This window comes from Eptesicus fuscus, chromosome 22, assembly GCF_027574615.1.
Source record: "Eptesicus fuscus isolate TK198812 chromosome 22, DD_ASM_mEF_20220401, whole genome shotgun sequence".
NCBI classification, from domain to species: domain Eukaryota; kingdom Metazoa; phylum Chordata; class Mammalia; order Chiroptera; family Vespertilionidae; genus Eptesicus; species Eptesicus fuscus.
In genome coordinates, this window is record NC_072494.1 from 26,344,551 (window position 1) to 26,360,642 (window position 16,092).

The 16,092-nt window shown below is 39.5% G+C and overlaps 1 protein-coding gene and 1 non-coding gene across 2 annotated transcripts in view; both read right to left on the reverse strand.

The window, feature by feature from the left end:
* The window catches only part of EDEM3 (ER degradation enhancing alpha-mannosidase like protein 3), a 65,807-nt gene extending 50,411 nt beyond the window's left edge, over positions 1-15,396 (reverse strand). Inside the window, exons 1-2 of the mRNA XM_054711555.1 lie at positions 14,811-15,396; positions 10,287-10,332 (exon numbers count right to left, since the gene is read on the reverse strand). Coding sequence (XP_054567530.1) covers positions 10,287-10,332; positions 14,811-14,971 — 207 coding nt within the window. The 5' untranslated portion in view covers positions 14,972-15,396. The remainder of the gene's footprint in view (positions 1-10,286; positions 10,333-14,810) is intronic.
* Positions 9,128-9,260, reverse strand: LOC114233164 (U11 spliceosomal RNA). Its single transcript, XR_003619305.2, has one exon. It is a non-coding gene; the product is annotated as a U11 spliceosomal RNA (small nuclear RNA).
* Positions 15,397-16,092: the final 696 nt, after the last annotated feature.

The window sequence follows — 16,092 nt, forward strand, 5'->3', positions numbered from 1 at the left end:
ATTAATAATGATCTCTGAGAAACAAAGCTTAGGGGATAAAACAGTTCAGTATGAATTAAACACTACGTGTGCCTAACTAAAGAGGGAAAACAAAATAAAACAAAACATATTAGATTCTCCACATGAGATTCTAAACTTACTAGAGCTCTGAAGTGATAAAACTCTGTCTAAAAACACTCAAGTCAAAGCAACATCAAAAACTAACTTTTCATAAAACCAATCCCAAGAACTAGGCAAAAGAAAGAGACTTTATTCTACTAAAAACAATAATAAAATAAAAGTGTTATTTATAAAAGTGAGTTATTAAAAATATCCAATCTATTTAATTTCCAATAAAATTATGTACATTTTTAAATGTTTTATTCATTTCTAAATATTTTAGAATAATGACCTCCCTCCTTGAGGAAGATATTCCTTCCTAAAATAAAAACTAATGATATTTATTAAACCATCTATACCATACTGATAGAATATGTTAATTAATTATTGAATTTGCATAATTTATCAGTTCTCTCTTCATGCTAAGTTAAATTTTCCTATTCCTTCTGTTCACTATTTATATTCACTTAGCAAATCATTTTTCAAGCATTTAGGATTGCATTTATTTGAATTTGATCAATGATAAAATTAATCGACCTCATGAAATGTTATATGAAATAAATGACTATATAATATTGTTACAATAAGTCCTACTACTAACAGATTTTTTTCAAAAGATTATCTCAATAGATGTAGAAAAAGCACTTGAGAAAATTCAGTACCCTGTAATGATGCAAATTTTCAGCAAACTAGAAAGGAACTTAATTTAATGTAAGGCATCTATGAAAACCCAACAGCTAACATCACACTTAACAGTAAAGAAAACTGTTTTTTCCCTAAGATTAGGAGCAAGGCAAGGATCTCATAATGCCTTTTCAACGTAATGTTAAAAGTTCTAGCCACTGCAATAAGAAGAAATAAAAGGTACAAAGAGTGAAAAGAAGGAAAAATCTCTTTGTTTGTAAATGACATGACTGACCATGTGGAAAATGCTAAGCAATCGACCTCAAAAGGCTACTAGAAATAATACATGAGGTTTAACAAGGTTGCAGGATATAAGGTTAACAGACAAAAAGGTTTTTATATTTCTATATAGTATCGATGGACAATTGGAAATTAAAACTTGAAAAACTACAATTTACAACAGCATCAAAAATATGATTTATGAATATAGCAAAAGTTGTGCAAGACCAATGTTATGAACACTATAATACATCACTGACGTTAAATAAGTGGACAGAGACACCATATTGGATTGGAAGACATGAAAACTGTTAAGTCACTTCCCCCAAATTGATCTAGAGTCAACATAATCTTAGTCAATGGCTCAACGGGCTTTTTTTTTTTTTAACTGATAATATGATTCTAAAATTAACATGGAAATTCAAAGAACCTAAAATATTTAAAACAAATTTGAAAAAGAACAAAGCTAAAAGACTTAATATCACACTCAAGACATTTGTGAAATTGGTGTGCAAATAAATATTTAGATCAATGGGGGAAAAAATACAGGATCTGGCAAGAGACCCATGCATTTAAGGTTAACTGATTTTACACAGGTGCCAAAGTAATTCAGTAGAGAAAGGGTATTCTATTCAACAAACTATGCTGGAACAATTAGATATCCACATGGAAAAACTATACATACAAATCACCCTTTACCTTACACCATATAGAAACATTAACTTAAAATGAGTAATAGATCTAAAGAAACAAGCTAAAGTTATAAACACCTAGAAGAAAACAAGAAAATCTTTGTGACCATGGGCTAGGCCAGTGATGGCGAACCTATGACACGCGTGTCAGCACTGACACGTGTAGCCATTTCTGATGACACGCGGCCGCATGCCGAGGACGAAACATTTGCTGCTCCTGAGGATGAAACATTTGCAACTAGAGTCTTGGAGTTAGTTTTTTCCTCAAAGTGACACACTACCCGAGTTATGCTGTTTTTTGGCGAAGTTTGACACACCAAGCTCAAAAGGTTGCCCATCACTGGGCTAGGCAAATATTATTTAGGTAGGATATAAAAGACATGAACCATAGAAGAAAAAAGGGTAAATTGGACTTGGTTACAATTTAAAACATTTGCACTTCAAAAGACATTGTTAAGAAAATTAGAAAAAGCTAGAAGATGGTGGCACAGGTAAACACAGTACTCACTGCCTCCCACAACCACATCAAAATTACAACTAAAATACAGAACAACCATCATTCAGAACTGCCTGAAAGCTGGCTGAATGGAAGTCCTACAACTAGAGAAGTAAAGAAAAAAGCACACTGAGACTCGTAGGAGGAACTGAGGCACAGAACAGGCTGGTCTGACACCCACGTGTGCCGTTTATTTAATCAGGATGGAGATCCTCCCTGCAGAGGCCACCCGTGAGGAGCAAGGGGTCCCAGCCCCACACCAGACCCCAGCCCAGGGTTCCAGAGCTGGGAAGAGAAGTCCCTGTAACTGTGGGTGGTAAAAACCAGTGGGGAGTGTGGCTGAGTGTCTCAGAGGCTACTGGAGACTCAGGTGTCCCTTTTAAAGGGTCAGCAAGCGAACTTACTCAGACTCAACCCCTCTGAGCTCCAGCACCAGGTGGGTTTTGCAGGACCCAGACACATACAGGGAGGAACTGAATTGTCTGGCATCGGGGCAGGAACTCGGGGGCAGCGTTCTCCCACAGCGGGGTGCTCCCAGGGATCATTGTTCCTGTGCTGGGACCTCCCCTGTCGCAGGGCTGACTGGGAGCCATATCTGAGTTTCCATCAGCATGGCCCACACAGTTCGCTCTGCCCTTATATTCCCAGAGGCCCCGCCCCATCCAATTTATAGTCCCACCCAAGTTATTTGCAGCAGCTTTTCCATATGAAGGGCCTGTTCTGGCTCAGGCTTCAGACTTTGCTAAAATCTCTCAAACAAGCTGTAGCTGGTGTCAGCATGCCCCAAACCTACCAATAAAAGGCCCAAGATGCAGCATTAGCACCAGCCTGCCTTGCTTCACAGCTGTGCCTTGCCTGGGCACTTCCAAACCAATACAAACAGCAGGCATCTACAGATGTCTCCGTAGCTCCTGCCAGGTGGTCCCAGGCAGTGGCTGACTTTGCACCTCCCTGTAGGCCATAAAGCCAGTGCACCTGGTGGACAGCTTCAGACCATGCCAGATTACAACTCTACACATCCACTGTGACACATTCAAGGGGCAGACTCAGTGAGCACCAAAGCCCCACTGAAGCAAGTCCTGCACCATAGGGGTGTCTCCTGCACAGCAGCTCTCCCACTGTAGTCACAGCTGGTCTTCACAGCCTATTGGCCTGGAAGTCAATTCCTCGCACTGACCCCAACAGCAATCAAGGCTCAACTACAAGAAGACTGTGCACACAGCCCACACAGGGATGCACCTAGAGTGCCCAGCTCAGGTGAATAGGGAGGCTGAGTCTCTGGGCTCTATAGGACACCTACTACACAAGGCCATTCTACCAACTCAAGGAGATATAGCAGCTCTACTTAACAGAAACAATCACAGGGAAGCAGCCAAAATGGGGAGACAAACATATCACAAATGAAAGAAATGGAAACAAGCAAACTACTAGATACAGAGTTCAAAAGCACAGTTTTTAACTCGAGGATCTTTATGAAAGCTTCTAGGGACTTAAGTGAGATTTTTCAAGGGTCTTAGTGAGAATGTCAAAGACATGAAAAAGGAAATTAATTATACACTAACTGAAATAAAGAATAATTTACAGGGACCCTACCCGGCTTGGATAGAATGGATAGAGTGTTGGCCTGCGGACTGAAGGATTGTGGGTTCAATTCCAGTCAAGGGCATATGCCTGGGTTTCGGGCTTTATCCTCAGTAGGCAACGTGCAGGAGGCAGCTGTCAATGATTCTCTCTAATCATTGATGTTTCTATCTTTCTCTCCCTCTCCCTTCCTCTCTGAAATCAATAAAAATATATTTTTAAAAAAGACTATCCTACTCCTAAGTAAAAAACAACAACAAATTTAAAAAAAAGAATAATTTACAGGGATTTAACAGTAGAGGATTCGGAGAATCAAATCAATGATCTGAAATATGAGGAAGCAAAAAACACCCAATTAAAAGAACAAAAAGGAAAAAAATCCAAAAATATGAAGATAATGTAGGGAGCATCTGGGAAAACTTTAAGCACAATAAAATTTACATAATGGGGGTGCCAGAAGGAGAGAGAGAGCAAGATACTGAAAATCTAGTTGAAGAAATAATGATAGAAAAGTTCCCTTACCTGGTGAAAGAAATAACCTTACAAGTCCAGGAAGCACAGGGTGTCTCAAACAAGAGGAACTCAAAGAGGCCCACACCAAGACACATCAAAATTAAAATGACAAGGGTTAAAGACAAAGCAGCAAGAGAAAAGCAGTTAGCTATAAGGGAGCACCTATACTGAATTCTCACCAGAAACTTTGCAGGCCAGAAGGGAGTGGCAAGAAATATTCAAAGTGATGAATAGCAAGGACCTACAACCAAGATTACTCTACCCAGCAAAGCTATCATTTAGAACTGAAGCTCAGATAAAGAGCTTCACAGACAAGAAAGTCAAAGGAGTTCATCACCTCCAAACTAGTATTACATGAAATGTTGAAGGGTGTTCTTTAAGAAGAGGAAGAAGAAGAAAAAAAAAAGATTAAAAATATGAACAATAAAATGGCAATACATATCTATCAACAATTAAATCTAACAATCAAAATAAATGAGCAAGAAATCTAATGAACAAAATAAACTGGTGAATAAAATAGAACCAGAGGCATGAAAACATGGAACAGACTGACAAATCTCAGAGGAAAGAGGGTAGAAGGGGCAGAAAGAGATTAACCAAAGAACTTGTATGCATATATGTATTAACTATGGACACAGACAATAAGAGTGGTGAAGGCCTGGGGCAAGAACCAGGTGGAAGGGGGCAATGGGGAGAAAAAAGAGCAACATCTGTAATACTCTCAACAATAAAGATTTAAAAAAGAAGAAAAAATAAAATTAAAAAAGGCAAAAAAAAAAGTACAAACTGGGAGAAAATATCTGCAAAACATACAGGGGTGGGCAAACATAGGTTTAGAGATGTATGTGAAAGTTTACTCCTATATTATTATTTATTTATGAATTATTGTATTATGTACTAACCTATTTTTGCCCACCCCTGTATATGTGATAATTTTTATCTTGCCTCCTCCAAATCGTTAGTACCACTTCTAGACTATCTTATTTACAGAATTACTCATTTTGATGAGCAAACTATCAAAAAGAAACATTAGGCAGATTTTCAAATAGGGAATATAAAAAAATTCTGGCGATAGTGATGGTTGCATAATGCAAATGTACTTAATGCCACACTGTACACTTAAAAATGGTAAATTTCGTTATGTTTACTTTACCACAATAAAAAAATTTTTTTTTTTTAAATTAGGGAGCCCTGGCCAATGTGACTCATTTGGTTGAGTGTTGTCCCCTGCACCAAAAGATCGGAGGTTCAATTCCCAATCAAGGTCTGATCCTCAATCCCTGGTAGGGGGTGAGCAAGAGGCAGCCAATGTTTTTCACATCAATGTTTCTTTTTCTCTTCCCCCACCCTTCTCCCTTCTTCTCTCTAAAATCAATAAAAACATATTTAATGAAAATAAAACATTTTTTAAAAATTAGGGGGAAAATAATTCTAAGAAAACTCACATAAACCCATAAAGAAGTTACATTCTAAAACAGTTCCTTTTGGTTTGAACAATAAAATAGATGATGTTTCGCCCTAGCCAGTTTGGCCCAGTGGATAGAACGCCGGCCTGCGGACTGAAGGGTCCCAGGTTCGATTCTGACCAAGGGCACATGCCTGGGTTGCGGGCTCAATCCCCAGTAGGGGGTGTGCAGGAGGCAGCCAATCAATGATTCTCTCTCATCATTGATGTTTCTATCTCTCTCTCTCTCTTCCTCTCTGAAATCAATAAAGAAATATATATATTTTTAAAAAGATGATGTTTCTTTGAACTGTGCTCTCACAAAATCAAGCGTAGAAGTAGTTATTAGATATGATTCTACCAATTAAAATGTGCTTACCAACTCTTTTAGAGTCTATTTGCAATGTTTAGAGCTCCACCAAAGTACAGTTTTTGCTTATAACAGTTTAATTGAGTTGTCTACGGTAGACAGGAAAAATACTGGAAGACAAGGATCAGATCAGAGCACAGGTCCAAAACGGTTCTGCATTTGGTGGCCTAAATACATGTCATTTTGTCATCTAAATTAATCTGCAAACTGACCTCAGCACAAATACTGAAAACATGCAAACAGAAGCCCTAAAGTCGCTGTAGTCTGGGGTTAAATAAGGGTACACAAGAACTGCCAAAACAATCAAATTTCATGTTATTTAGGGAAAAGAGAAAGCCAGCTGTGCAATTCACTGTGGATAAACTACAGTTCGACTGGGGCTATAGATTTGTCAAACATAGCTGGTATAATATTAATATTTATGCCCATAACTGATAAAATCAGAAAATTCCTGGATGTAACACCAAGGGATAGCAGAGATGTAGTAATCTATCTAAAGCTGGCAGAGCACGGTTACAGAAAAAAAGTATTAACAGAAAAGGAAAGGAAAAAAATGCCCTCAAAAGGTACATGCCTAAATAGGAAATAATGTATATGTTCCAAGAAAGTTCTATGTAAATCCAGGGAACAAGTTATGAGTTAGAGCCTAGAGGAATTTTCGGAGGATAAGTCCAATCTCAGGCAGAGAATGAGTAATGACAGTAGTAGTGTTGGTAGCAGCAGTAAACTTATACAGTGCTTCCTGTTTGCCGGACACTAGTTCTAAGCACTTGTATTAAGTTGTTTAATCCTTACAACATTGTGAGGCAAGCAAACCATTTCAGAGAGATGAGGAAACAGCCTCAGGAAGATCAGAGCCCAGCTGGTAGGTGGCAGAGCCACGTCAGGGTGTCCTGCTCCATTTCCAGAGTTCTCTCTCTTACCATATTCTATTACCTGCCTTTGGAAAATACCACTGTTTACCTGGGAATCAAGAAAGTAAAAAGGAACTGCTCTAATTATAGACTACACTGGAGAGTAATATTAAAAAGAATGAGTGGAAAATGCAAAGCTTTCAACATTTATTAAAAGCCCACCACGTGCCGGCCAATTTTATATTTTGGCACAGTAGGCAACTGACTACTATAAAGTAAATTAAATATAAAGACTTAAATACCCCCAAATTCACCATAAACGTGTATTTTAATGAAGTTTATTAAATGTATATTTGAATTTAAAAGGCAAAGATATATCACAATAACCAACTGTAAAAATTAAGCACTTTTCATTGCATCTTCACAAGAATTCAACTCAGTTCTTTTTAAAAAAAAAAAAAAAGTAATAAGCATTTACATACCAGGCATCATGCTAGACACAGAACATATAAAAGATGAATTTATTTAAAATGGTCCCTGTTTTCAAAAATTTTATAGTCTATAATCTTATACCCTTTGCAATTCTCCCCATTCCACATAGGAAGACACTGCTCAGAAGGGTTAAAATGAATGTTAAGTGAAATAAGCCAGTCAATGAAAGAAAAATACCACATGATCTCACTCATTTATGATAATAAAGAACATTATAAACTTGAAAAAAAAGACAGATACAGAGACAGTAAAGCATCAAACAGACTGTCAAATTACAGGGGGAAAGTTAGGGAGAGGTGGGGGAGATAAGAGATCAATCAAAGGACTTGTATGCATGCATATAAGCATAACCAACGGATGCAAAACTCTGGGGGGTGAGGGCATATATGGGAGTGGGGTGGGGGGTGGCAATGGTAAGATATGTACACATATAATACCTTAATAAAAAAATTTGAAAAAATAAAAAAAAATAATAAAAAAATAAAAAAGAAGGGTTAAAATGATCTGTGTAGGTCCAAGCTATTAAATAGCTGAGAGGGGATGTGAACTCAAACCCACCTCACTCCAAAGCCCCTTCCTGTTTCCTCTACAGCAAGCTGACAGTGCTTCTGAGTGTAAGAACTAGAAAAAACTTCAACTGATTTCATAGCAAACACAGAGCTCCTGCTCTCTGTTTAATATTTTAGGACTCTTTCATGTTCGTTGAGAACCTGAAAAGGGGAAGTGTAAATTCTAGACTAAATCCTGGTTTACAAAACTCACATAAATTGAGTGAGTATAACACAGGTACACTGTAAGATTCACTCATGCAGTAAACAGTTGAACATCTATCTATCTATCTATCTACCTATCATCTATCTATCTATCTATCTATCTATCTATCTATCTATCTGATAGAGAAACATGCTAATTAACCGGGATGCTGTAACTGGTCAACCGGACAGGAGGAGGTTGCACACGCAGTGTCGGGGGCGGGGCAGCAGGGGCCTCCAGGAGCCTGTGCTGGGGGAGGGCTTGATAGCAGCGGCCGTGGCTGCTTCAAGGGCCGGAGAGGGAGGCAGGACGGGGTCGGGGTCGGCAGGGCCAAGGCTGCTGTGGGGCCCGGGGAGCGAGGCAGGGCCGGACGGCGACTCGAGGGTGGGTGGTGCTGCGCAATTTCAAATCACGTGCTGGGCTCCTAGTTTAAAAATAAGCATTGCACAGACTGCAGATGGGTGGGCCTCTACCAGAAAAATGGAGGGGAATGTTAATTGCAGTAGTTCCCAGTCTTTGGAGCTGAAATTCCTCTCCTTTATATCTTGTAGGTGGGTAATTGTAATAGAAACCCAGTTAGGGTCCAATAGCTGCCCTCAATACCTGCTCTGTCACAAACCCACTTATTAAGTGCATTCTATAATAAGGAAAGTATGCTGCTAAAACTTTCTGCCATTTACATAATAAGTGACAAGATATTAAAGATACTGTGCTTTATAAAGAGAGGATACTCTTCATAGTGAGACATATTGAATGGATGCAGCTACATGCCATTTTACTTAACTTGGGGTCCAAAAGTATGCATTTATGAGATGGCTAAGGTTTGAGAGTGTAGCATGGATCCACTTGACCAGCCTAGATTTGTTAAATTATGCTTTGACCAAACGGAATTAATCAGAGATAAATGATCCCTTCTCCCCTCCCCCCACACAGATTTCCAGGACCAACAGTCACCAGCTGCCCAGTTACCAAAATATTATGCTTCCAAAATCTCTTGATGTCAATTCTGCATGTAGAGCAATCAAGCTGCCCTATGTGTGCCACTCTAACAGGAACACCATTGTGTTTTTTTTGAATAAATAATGACTAAGATCTTAAGAAATGAATTTAATGAGTATACATAACTTCATCAACATCATATTCTAAAAACATTAAGAACTCAATATGTACTCTTAAAAATATTCAATATAAAAGGGAGCAAGGATCATCAAATATAATACATATTTAAAAATACAAAAGTGAAAATGTTTCAAAATACAAAAATGAAAAAGTATATGTACTTAGATGTTATAATATTACTATATGAAGATATCTGAGTAATATATAATGAAAAATGGATTCATAGAATCCTACGAAAAATATTTAAAAGCAGAATGAACTAAAGTTAGTTCTCTATCAAACTTTTCCCAACTACATTTTTATAGGCCTTATCATAGAAGAAGATGTGCTGTTTAAAGTGTAAAAACAAGGTCAAAGCAGTAATTCTCAGAATAACTTGATTGAACTCTATAAAATTACACATACAATTTTCTTTTGAGCTCTAAAATTTGCTCTGTTGTGCAAAAGATCTCTAGAACCTTTTGATCTTGAAAAACTGAAACTGCTATTTCATCTCAAGTGAGCACCAAGACATTTTAAAACATTATGGGTCAGTGTATAAGAAAGCAAAACATATTCAAATCGAAGCCCACCATGAGGACATAATTTGGACAGAGACTACAAGTATTACTGAAAATAGGTTACTTATTTATTTTAAAAAGTAATTTCCTTTAAGGCCAGAAATAACGTCTTATTCATGTTTATGTCCACAATACATGGCTATACAAAGCACTCAATAAACATCGTTGATAGCATCAAAGAAAACAGTTTAAATACAGTTTCATAATGTAATTCAACTTATTCTTACCTATTCAATAAGTTGGTTCTCTAAGAACCACTATCAGGAATACTCTGTTAGCTTACATTTGCACTGATTTTTAAAAACTTTTTTTTTAATGTGCTACTAATTCAGGTTTCAAAGTTCCCATAACTATGCTCACAAAATAATTTGTTCACATGAATGGTATATAAAAATAAGCTTTCTACTTACCATATAGTTGCCATAAGCATGATCAAACATTTCCAGTACTTGATTCCTAATTTTAAAAGAGCATAAAAAGAAAAAAAAGTATATTTTATTTATTGTTTTCCAAAGAGTAAATGTTCCTTCATAAACATATACCAATAAAAAACAAACACAAATCATTTACTTGGAAGAGGACATAAGCAGAGTCAGGAAATACACCAGTGTTAGTCGACAAGCTCTCATGAACCACACAGAGCTGGGCCAAAGTTTTAGTATTCCTTCCTAACAACTCATGTAAAATTCATCTTATCATTTTTCCAAAGAAAACTGATGAATGATACATGCCATGCAGAGAAGGAAATGTGATGCTGAAAAAATTACCTCTTAACAAAATTATTTAACATCTGTCTTAAAAGGGGAATATTGTTGGAGAACCCCAAAAAGAAATACTATTACTTATACTATTATAGTCTACTAAAAGAGAGGCACGGTGTATATATTGATATGAAATAACAATACTCTTTCAAGCCTCTACCTCGCCCCTTAAACTGAATAAAATCACTAATGCATAGCTTAATATATATTTATTAATATGTTTGTCACGTTTTCATGAAGATAGATTTGATGATTTTATGGTGTACTCTTAGCTCCTTAAAAAAAAAAAACACCTGTCAAAAGTCAAATAAACAATATTTACCTATAAAATGAGAAAACTAATCCTCAAAAAGAGATTTGTGTGTTTGGACTGTTTCTCAAAATCCCCAAATTGACTGTGAAATGGAGATTTCTGATCCCCACACCAGATTTACTAAATTAAAATCTGCAAGGTTGGGACCAAGGAATCAGTCCGTCAATTAAATGCTCTCAAGTTTGGGTGATTGAGAGCTACAGGAAAAACTATGAAAGTTAATGTTATGGCTAAAATCTCAATAATTAGCAAGGGAAAATAGTTTAGTAATCTTTTATTAACTTAATATTATTTCTAAGTTTCTAATTTTCAAAAAATGGCTGGGGTCATTTTATTTTGCCTCTTGCTATATTGCACTTGCCAGTTTAAAAATTGTAATTATGGATGGATGAAATAATGGTAATAATAAAGCTAGCAGACAGAAACTGACTAATTTCCAGATCCTGGCTATAATGACCAGCAAAATCAAGTACATTCAAACTAGTGAACTGAATAAAGTAAGTCCTGACAACTTTTTAAATTAATCATTTAAAAACACCTGACCACTAAAAACAAGATCTTATCACTTCGCTAAAACATTAAATCTTAGTGCTTATATGTATCATAAGATATGGATCAAGTTATCTCAGAATCCTTCTAGACATTCATTATATGCAGGTGATAAAGACCTCTCAAATTAGCTAATAAATCAAATAAATAAGAAGTTAAAATTTCCCTTTCAAGCAATGATATCAATAAATGGAATATGAGAATTCTTTTTCCTTCCCCTGAAATAAAATTAATACAAGATTATTGCCAAGAAGTAGAAATTCCTGTGTCAATGTTAGTGCCTACCCATGTGTATTATAGATAACACAAGCTTTAACTTATTTTTAATCCAACTTTGCAAGCATTCAATTTTCAAGAATATGAATAAATTATGAATGCATACAAGGACACATTCTTTTCCAATCCTTACACTTACACAGCACATGATCAGCAAATTTCACAACACATACTTTAAAGTGGAGTTTATTTGATGTCCCATTAACTGACTGACTGTCTCTCTCTCTCTCTCTCTCTCTCTCTCTCTCTCTCTCACTTTAACATAGAAGTCCCAACAAAGTCATATTTAAATACAGAATGGTAGGATAATTACTATATTAAACAAAAAAATGTTTCTATAAAGTTTTATATCTATTCAACAAATTGGATTAAAATGTGTTGGAAATCAAATTCACAGTTTAAAAATTATGTCTCTTCATTTCAAAATAATTTCTACAAGTCAGCTTTTTCTAGTTAATTCACATTGCCTGCCAACACGCTGCAGAGATTGTTTTATACTTCTTTTTAATGAAAATGTGATATTAACAACTGCTGCAACATTTAAAACACAAAAGCAAAAAAACATCTTATTCCAGGAAGACTAGGTGAATAATTCCAAAAACTATACATTGTAAGTGACTGAGTAATTGCTTACTATTCGGGACAATTCCAGTCTTTATCATCAGTTTGGTTTGGGAGGAGAGGATAAGAGGTAGGGCATTCATTCTGTTTATCATAAATCATATTTGAGCTTAAAAACAATCTCATGAGTCAAGATAAACCTCATGAGTCAAAAGTTCATTTTCCTGAAAATTTCCAGAGGGTAAAACAGTCAAGAAATTGTGTATTTGAGGTTTATAGCTCTGGACTCTTATTCTACACTTACTCCAGAGTAAGGAAATCTAAATCAACAGGCCTAATTACTGTAACTTCACTTGCATAAATGATCTCAAAATTTGATGTGAATTGGTTGGACTTTTCCAGTTAAAATTTAACTTTGGTCAAAAAATGTCTATTCTTCAATTAGAAGTTTTTAATAAAAAAGGGAGAAAGGGGAGTGGTGGTCAAATAAGATGCTTGAAGCTTCTTTTTCTAAGTCTTACGGAAGCGCAGGATAGTGGAGAGAGCATGGGCTCTGAGGTCATACAGACCTGGGTTTGAATACTGGCTCCACTATCTAGTAGTATCTTAGTGACTTTGAACAAATCAACCTTGAGTCTCAGTTTTCAAATCTGCAAAATGGGCATCACACCCACCTCTTTAAGAAACAGGGAGGATAATAGAGATAGCATGTTAAGTGCCTGGGACAGAGTAGGATTTTTCAGTAAAACAGTTATCGATGATACATTCAATTCATAAAGAAAAAATGTAAGGTGCTTATTAATTTACTGGTGATTTTTTTTTCATAGCTAATATTTTCTCTCTTTCTTTTTCATCAAGCTCTTTCATTGCTATTTTATTTAAAAATACAAAACTCTTGCCCTAGCCAGTTTGGGTCAGTGGATAGAGCATCTGCCTGCGGACAGTAGGGTCCTGGGTTCCATTCCAGTCAAGGGCACATGCCCAGGTTCTGGGCTCAATCCCCTGTAGGGGGCGTGCATGAGGCAGCCGATCAATGGTTCTCTCTCATCATTGACGTTTCTCTCTCTCCCTCTACCTTCCTTTCTGAAATCAATAAAAATATATTTAAAAAATAAAAATACAAGACTCTTGCAACAACAGAAACAATAAGGAAGTATATAAAATAAAACCTAATGGTTTCACCTCACCTTCTAACCCCAAAAGGTAATAAGCTTTCCATCTTTTGCTGAGCTTAGACTTCTTTTCTTTAAACACAAACACACACACACACAACATGGGATGGTACTATACATATTATTCTACAACTTGCTTTAAAAAAAAAAAATCTTGAGAATACATACATCCTGGGTAGCCTTCCAATGATCTACCTCCTCCTTAACGTCTGAATATTATTCCATAGTATGGATGCTCCAAGGAACAATTCTGTTCTTTCAACGTGCACACGTTTGAACAGTTATCTCAACCTCGACAGAGCTTTTATTTCTGTAGGATTGATTCCTGGAGGTGGGATCAATGAATCGGGGCACATACGACTTAAATTTCAGGAGGTAGAGCAATGTCACTCCCATCAAGGTCGATTTCTCACACCTCAGCTAGCCGATGCTCTCTCCATATGTTTTGTATTTACTAACCTAATGATAAAAAACAGCTGCCTCCTTGCTTTAAGGTGCATCTCTCACATTTATGAGGCCGAGTTCCTTTTCATGTTTATTGACCATTTGCACCTCTCCTTGCATTGAAATGAACTCTTCAAGCCCTTTGCCCATTTTCTATTGTTCTTGGCTTTTTTTTTTCTTACTCATTTGTGGGACCTAAAGTGTATTAGTTATATTGACTCTGAATTAAATGCTGTTAAGTATACCTGATAACTTTATGCCCCTTTCAAGACTGATAAAACTGAGTAAAGTGAACAGGCATACTTAATCGGGGCTTCTGAAAAAACACCATCGACTATTGTTCTATTATGAAAATGGGGTGCCAGGAATGGTAAGACGTGTCAAGTTCAAGCTCCAACGAACGCCCCCTTTGGCTGTAACAGGTGTAAACCTTATTTCCTTAACTACTGTTGAGATCAGCAACATTTCCCCAGCGGGAGCGCACTTGTGCGAGACACCTCCTCACCTCTTCCAGGAAAAAAAACACCGCGGGGCTCTCCCGCGCAGCGACACGCGGGCCGCAGCCTCCTTCCCGGGCCACGGACACGGCAGCCGCGCTGACCCCCCGCGCTGGCCTCCTAGCGCCTGCACTGTCCCCGACGGCCACGGCGGCGACGCCCCGACAGTCCCCGGAGGTCACAAGGCGGGCGGCGGCCCCCACCTTCCCGGAACCTGTCCACCCCGCTAGGCTTCTCGCCAGGCCACGGGCGTCCCACCGCGACCGGAGAGAGGCCGCTGCAACGCCGGGTCGCCAATGACAGGCACCTGGCCCGGGGTCAGCCCCACGAGGAAACCCACCCACCTGCCAAGCACCCTTACCCGAGCCTCTGTTTCTCCTCCCTAGTCATGGGCGCGGCCCCCGCCGTCCACACGGACGTGGCCGTCACCAGGCAGAGCGCGGCCGCCGTCGCCACCAGGCTCCAGGGCGCTCGCTGGGGGGCCGGGGACCCACAGCCCCGGCCGCCTCCGGCTTCGCTCATGGCCCCGCGGTTCCGCGCACGCGCAGCGGCTACGCCCGGGCCGTGGGACACATTGCCGGACGCGCGTGGCGAGGGGGCTGCGAGCCGTGCCGAGGGCGGGATGCGGAGTCAAGCGAGCGGCCGCCGTCGCCGAGCTGTTTCGCGAAGCCACCGGGCCGGTCTCCAGCGCCAGCGCTGCCACCGCTGCCACCGGCCTCCGCCCTCGGCAGCCTGAGCGCCTCCCCCAGCTTTCCGGTGTCGTAGTCTAGGAAACCACCTCCCCCGGCGCTACTTCCGGGTAGGGCTCCAGACGTAGAGCCCCAGGACCAATGGGGACCGGATCGGAGAGGGACGGGCTCCGAGGATAGGAGACAGCATTGGCCCGGAGAAGTGAGACGTGGACAAAAGGCGGGATCTAGCTCTTGGGCCCGCCTCCGACCAGTGAACTTGCGACCTGAAGACTACCGGTCCCAGCGTGCACTGCTTCCTCCCTGGCTGTCCCGCAACTCGACTCCACCTGCTGGAGTTTCCACTCCAGGTGGGCGCGCGGCACCCTGGGACTTGTAGTCCTCCGAGGATCCCGAGCGGGTTCCTCGGATCCCGCTTTCCCCGGCTCCCAGTGGCCAGCCCTCCCTCGGTGGAGCCAGCCTTTCCTCCCGCCAGCTGGCCAGCTCTTTACCCCTCTTGCCGCGAATGACGTTTCCCAGAAGGCCGGCAGACTGAGGCTCACAGGTCCCTAGCTCGGTGCCACACTCTTTAGAGAACAGTGTTGGTTGGAGTAATCCTCTGTCCTCAGGGAGATTGCAAAATACTAACAGCAATAATGAATTGAGCCTTCGAAAGCAGTATGCTGCGAGTTTTACTGGCACTCTCTCATGCACTCTTCCCAACCAATTTGCAAGAGAAAACTCAGGCTAGAGAAGTTCGTTAGGGAACAAGCCCTTGTCACACTGCAGGATTAGGTAAGAGTCCAACCACCCTTATGACTCTGGAACCCCTCGCATGTAACCACTGCCAAATACCACGAGGGTGAAGGAGAGCACCTGAGGCCTCATACTTGATTAATACTAGTTATCTATAAAGTGTGAGTTGCAGACAACGTTTAATGCAGGAGGTTGGAACTTGACATTTATTTTTGATAA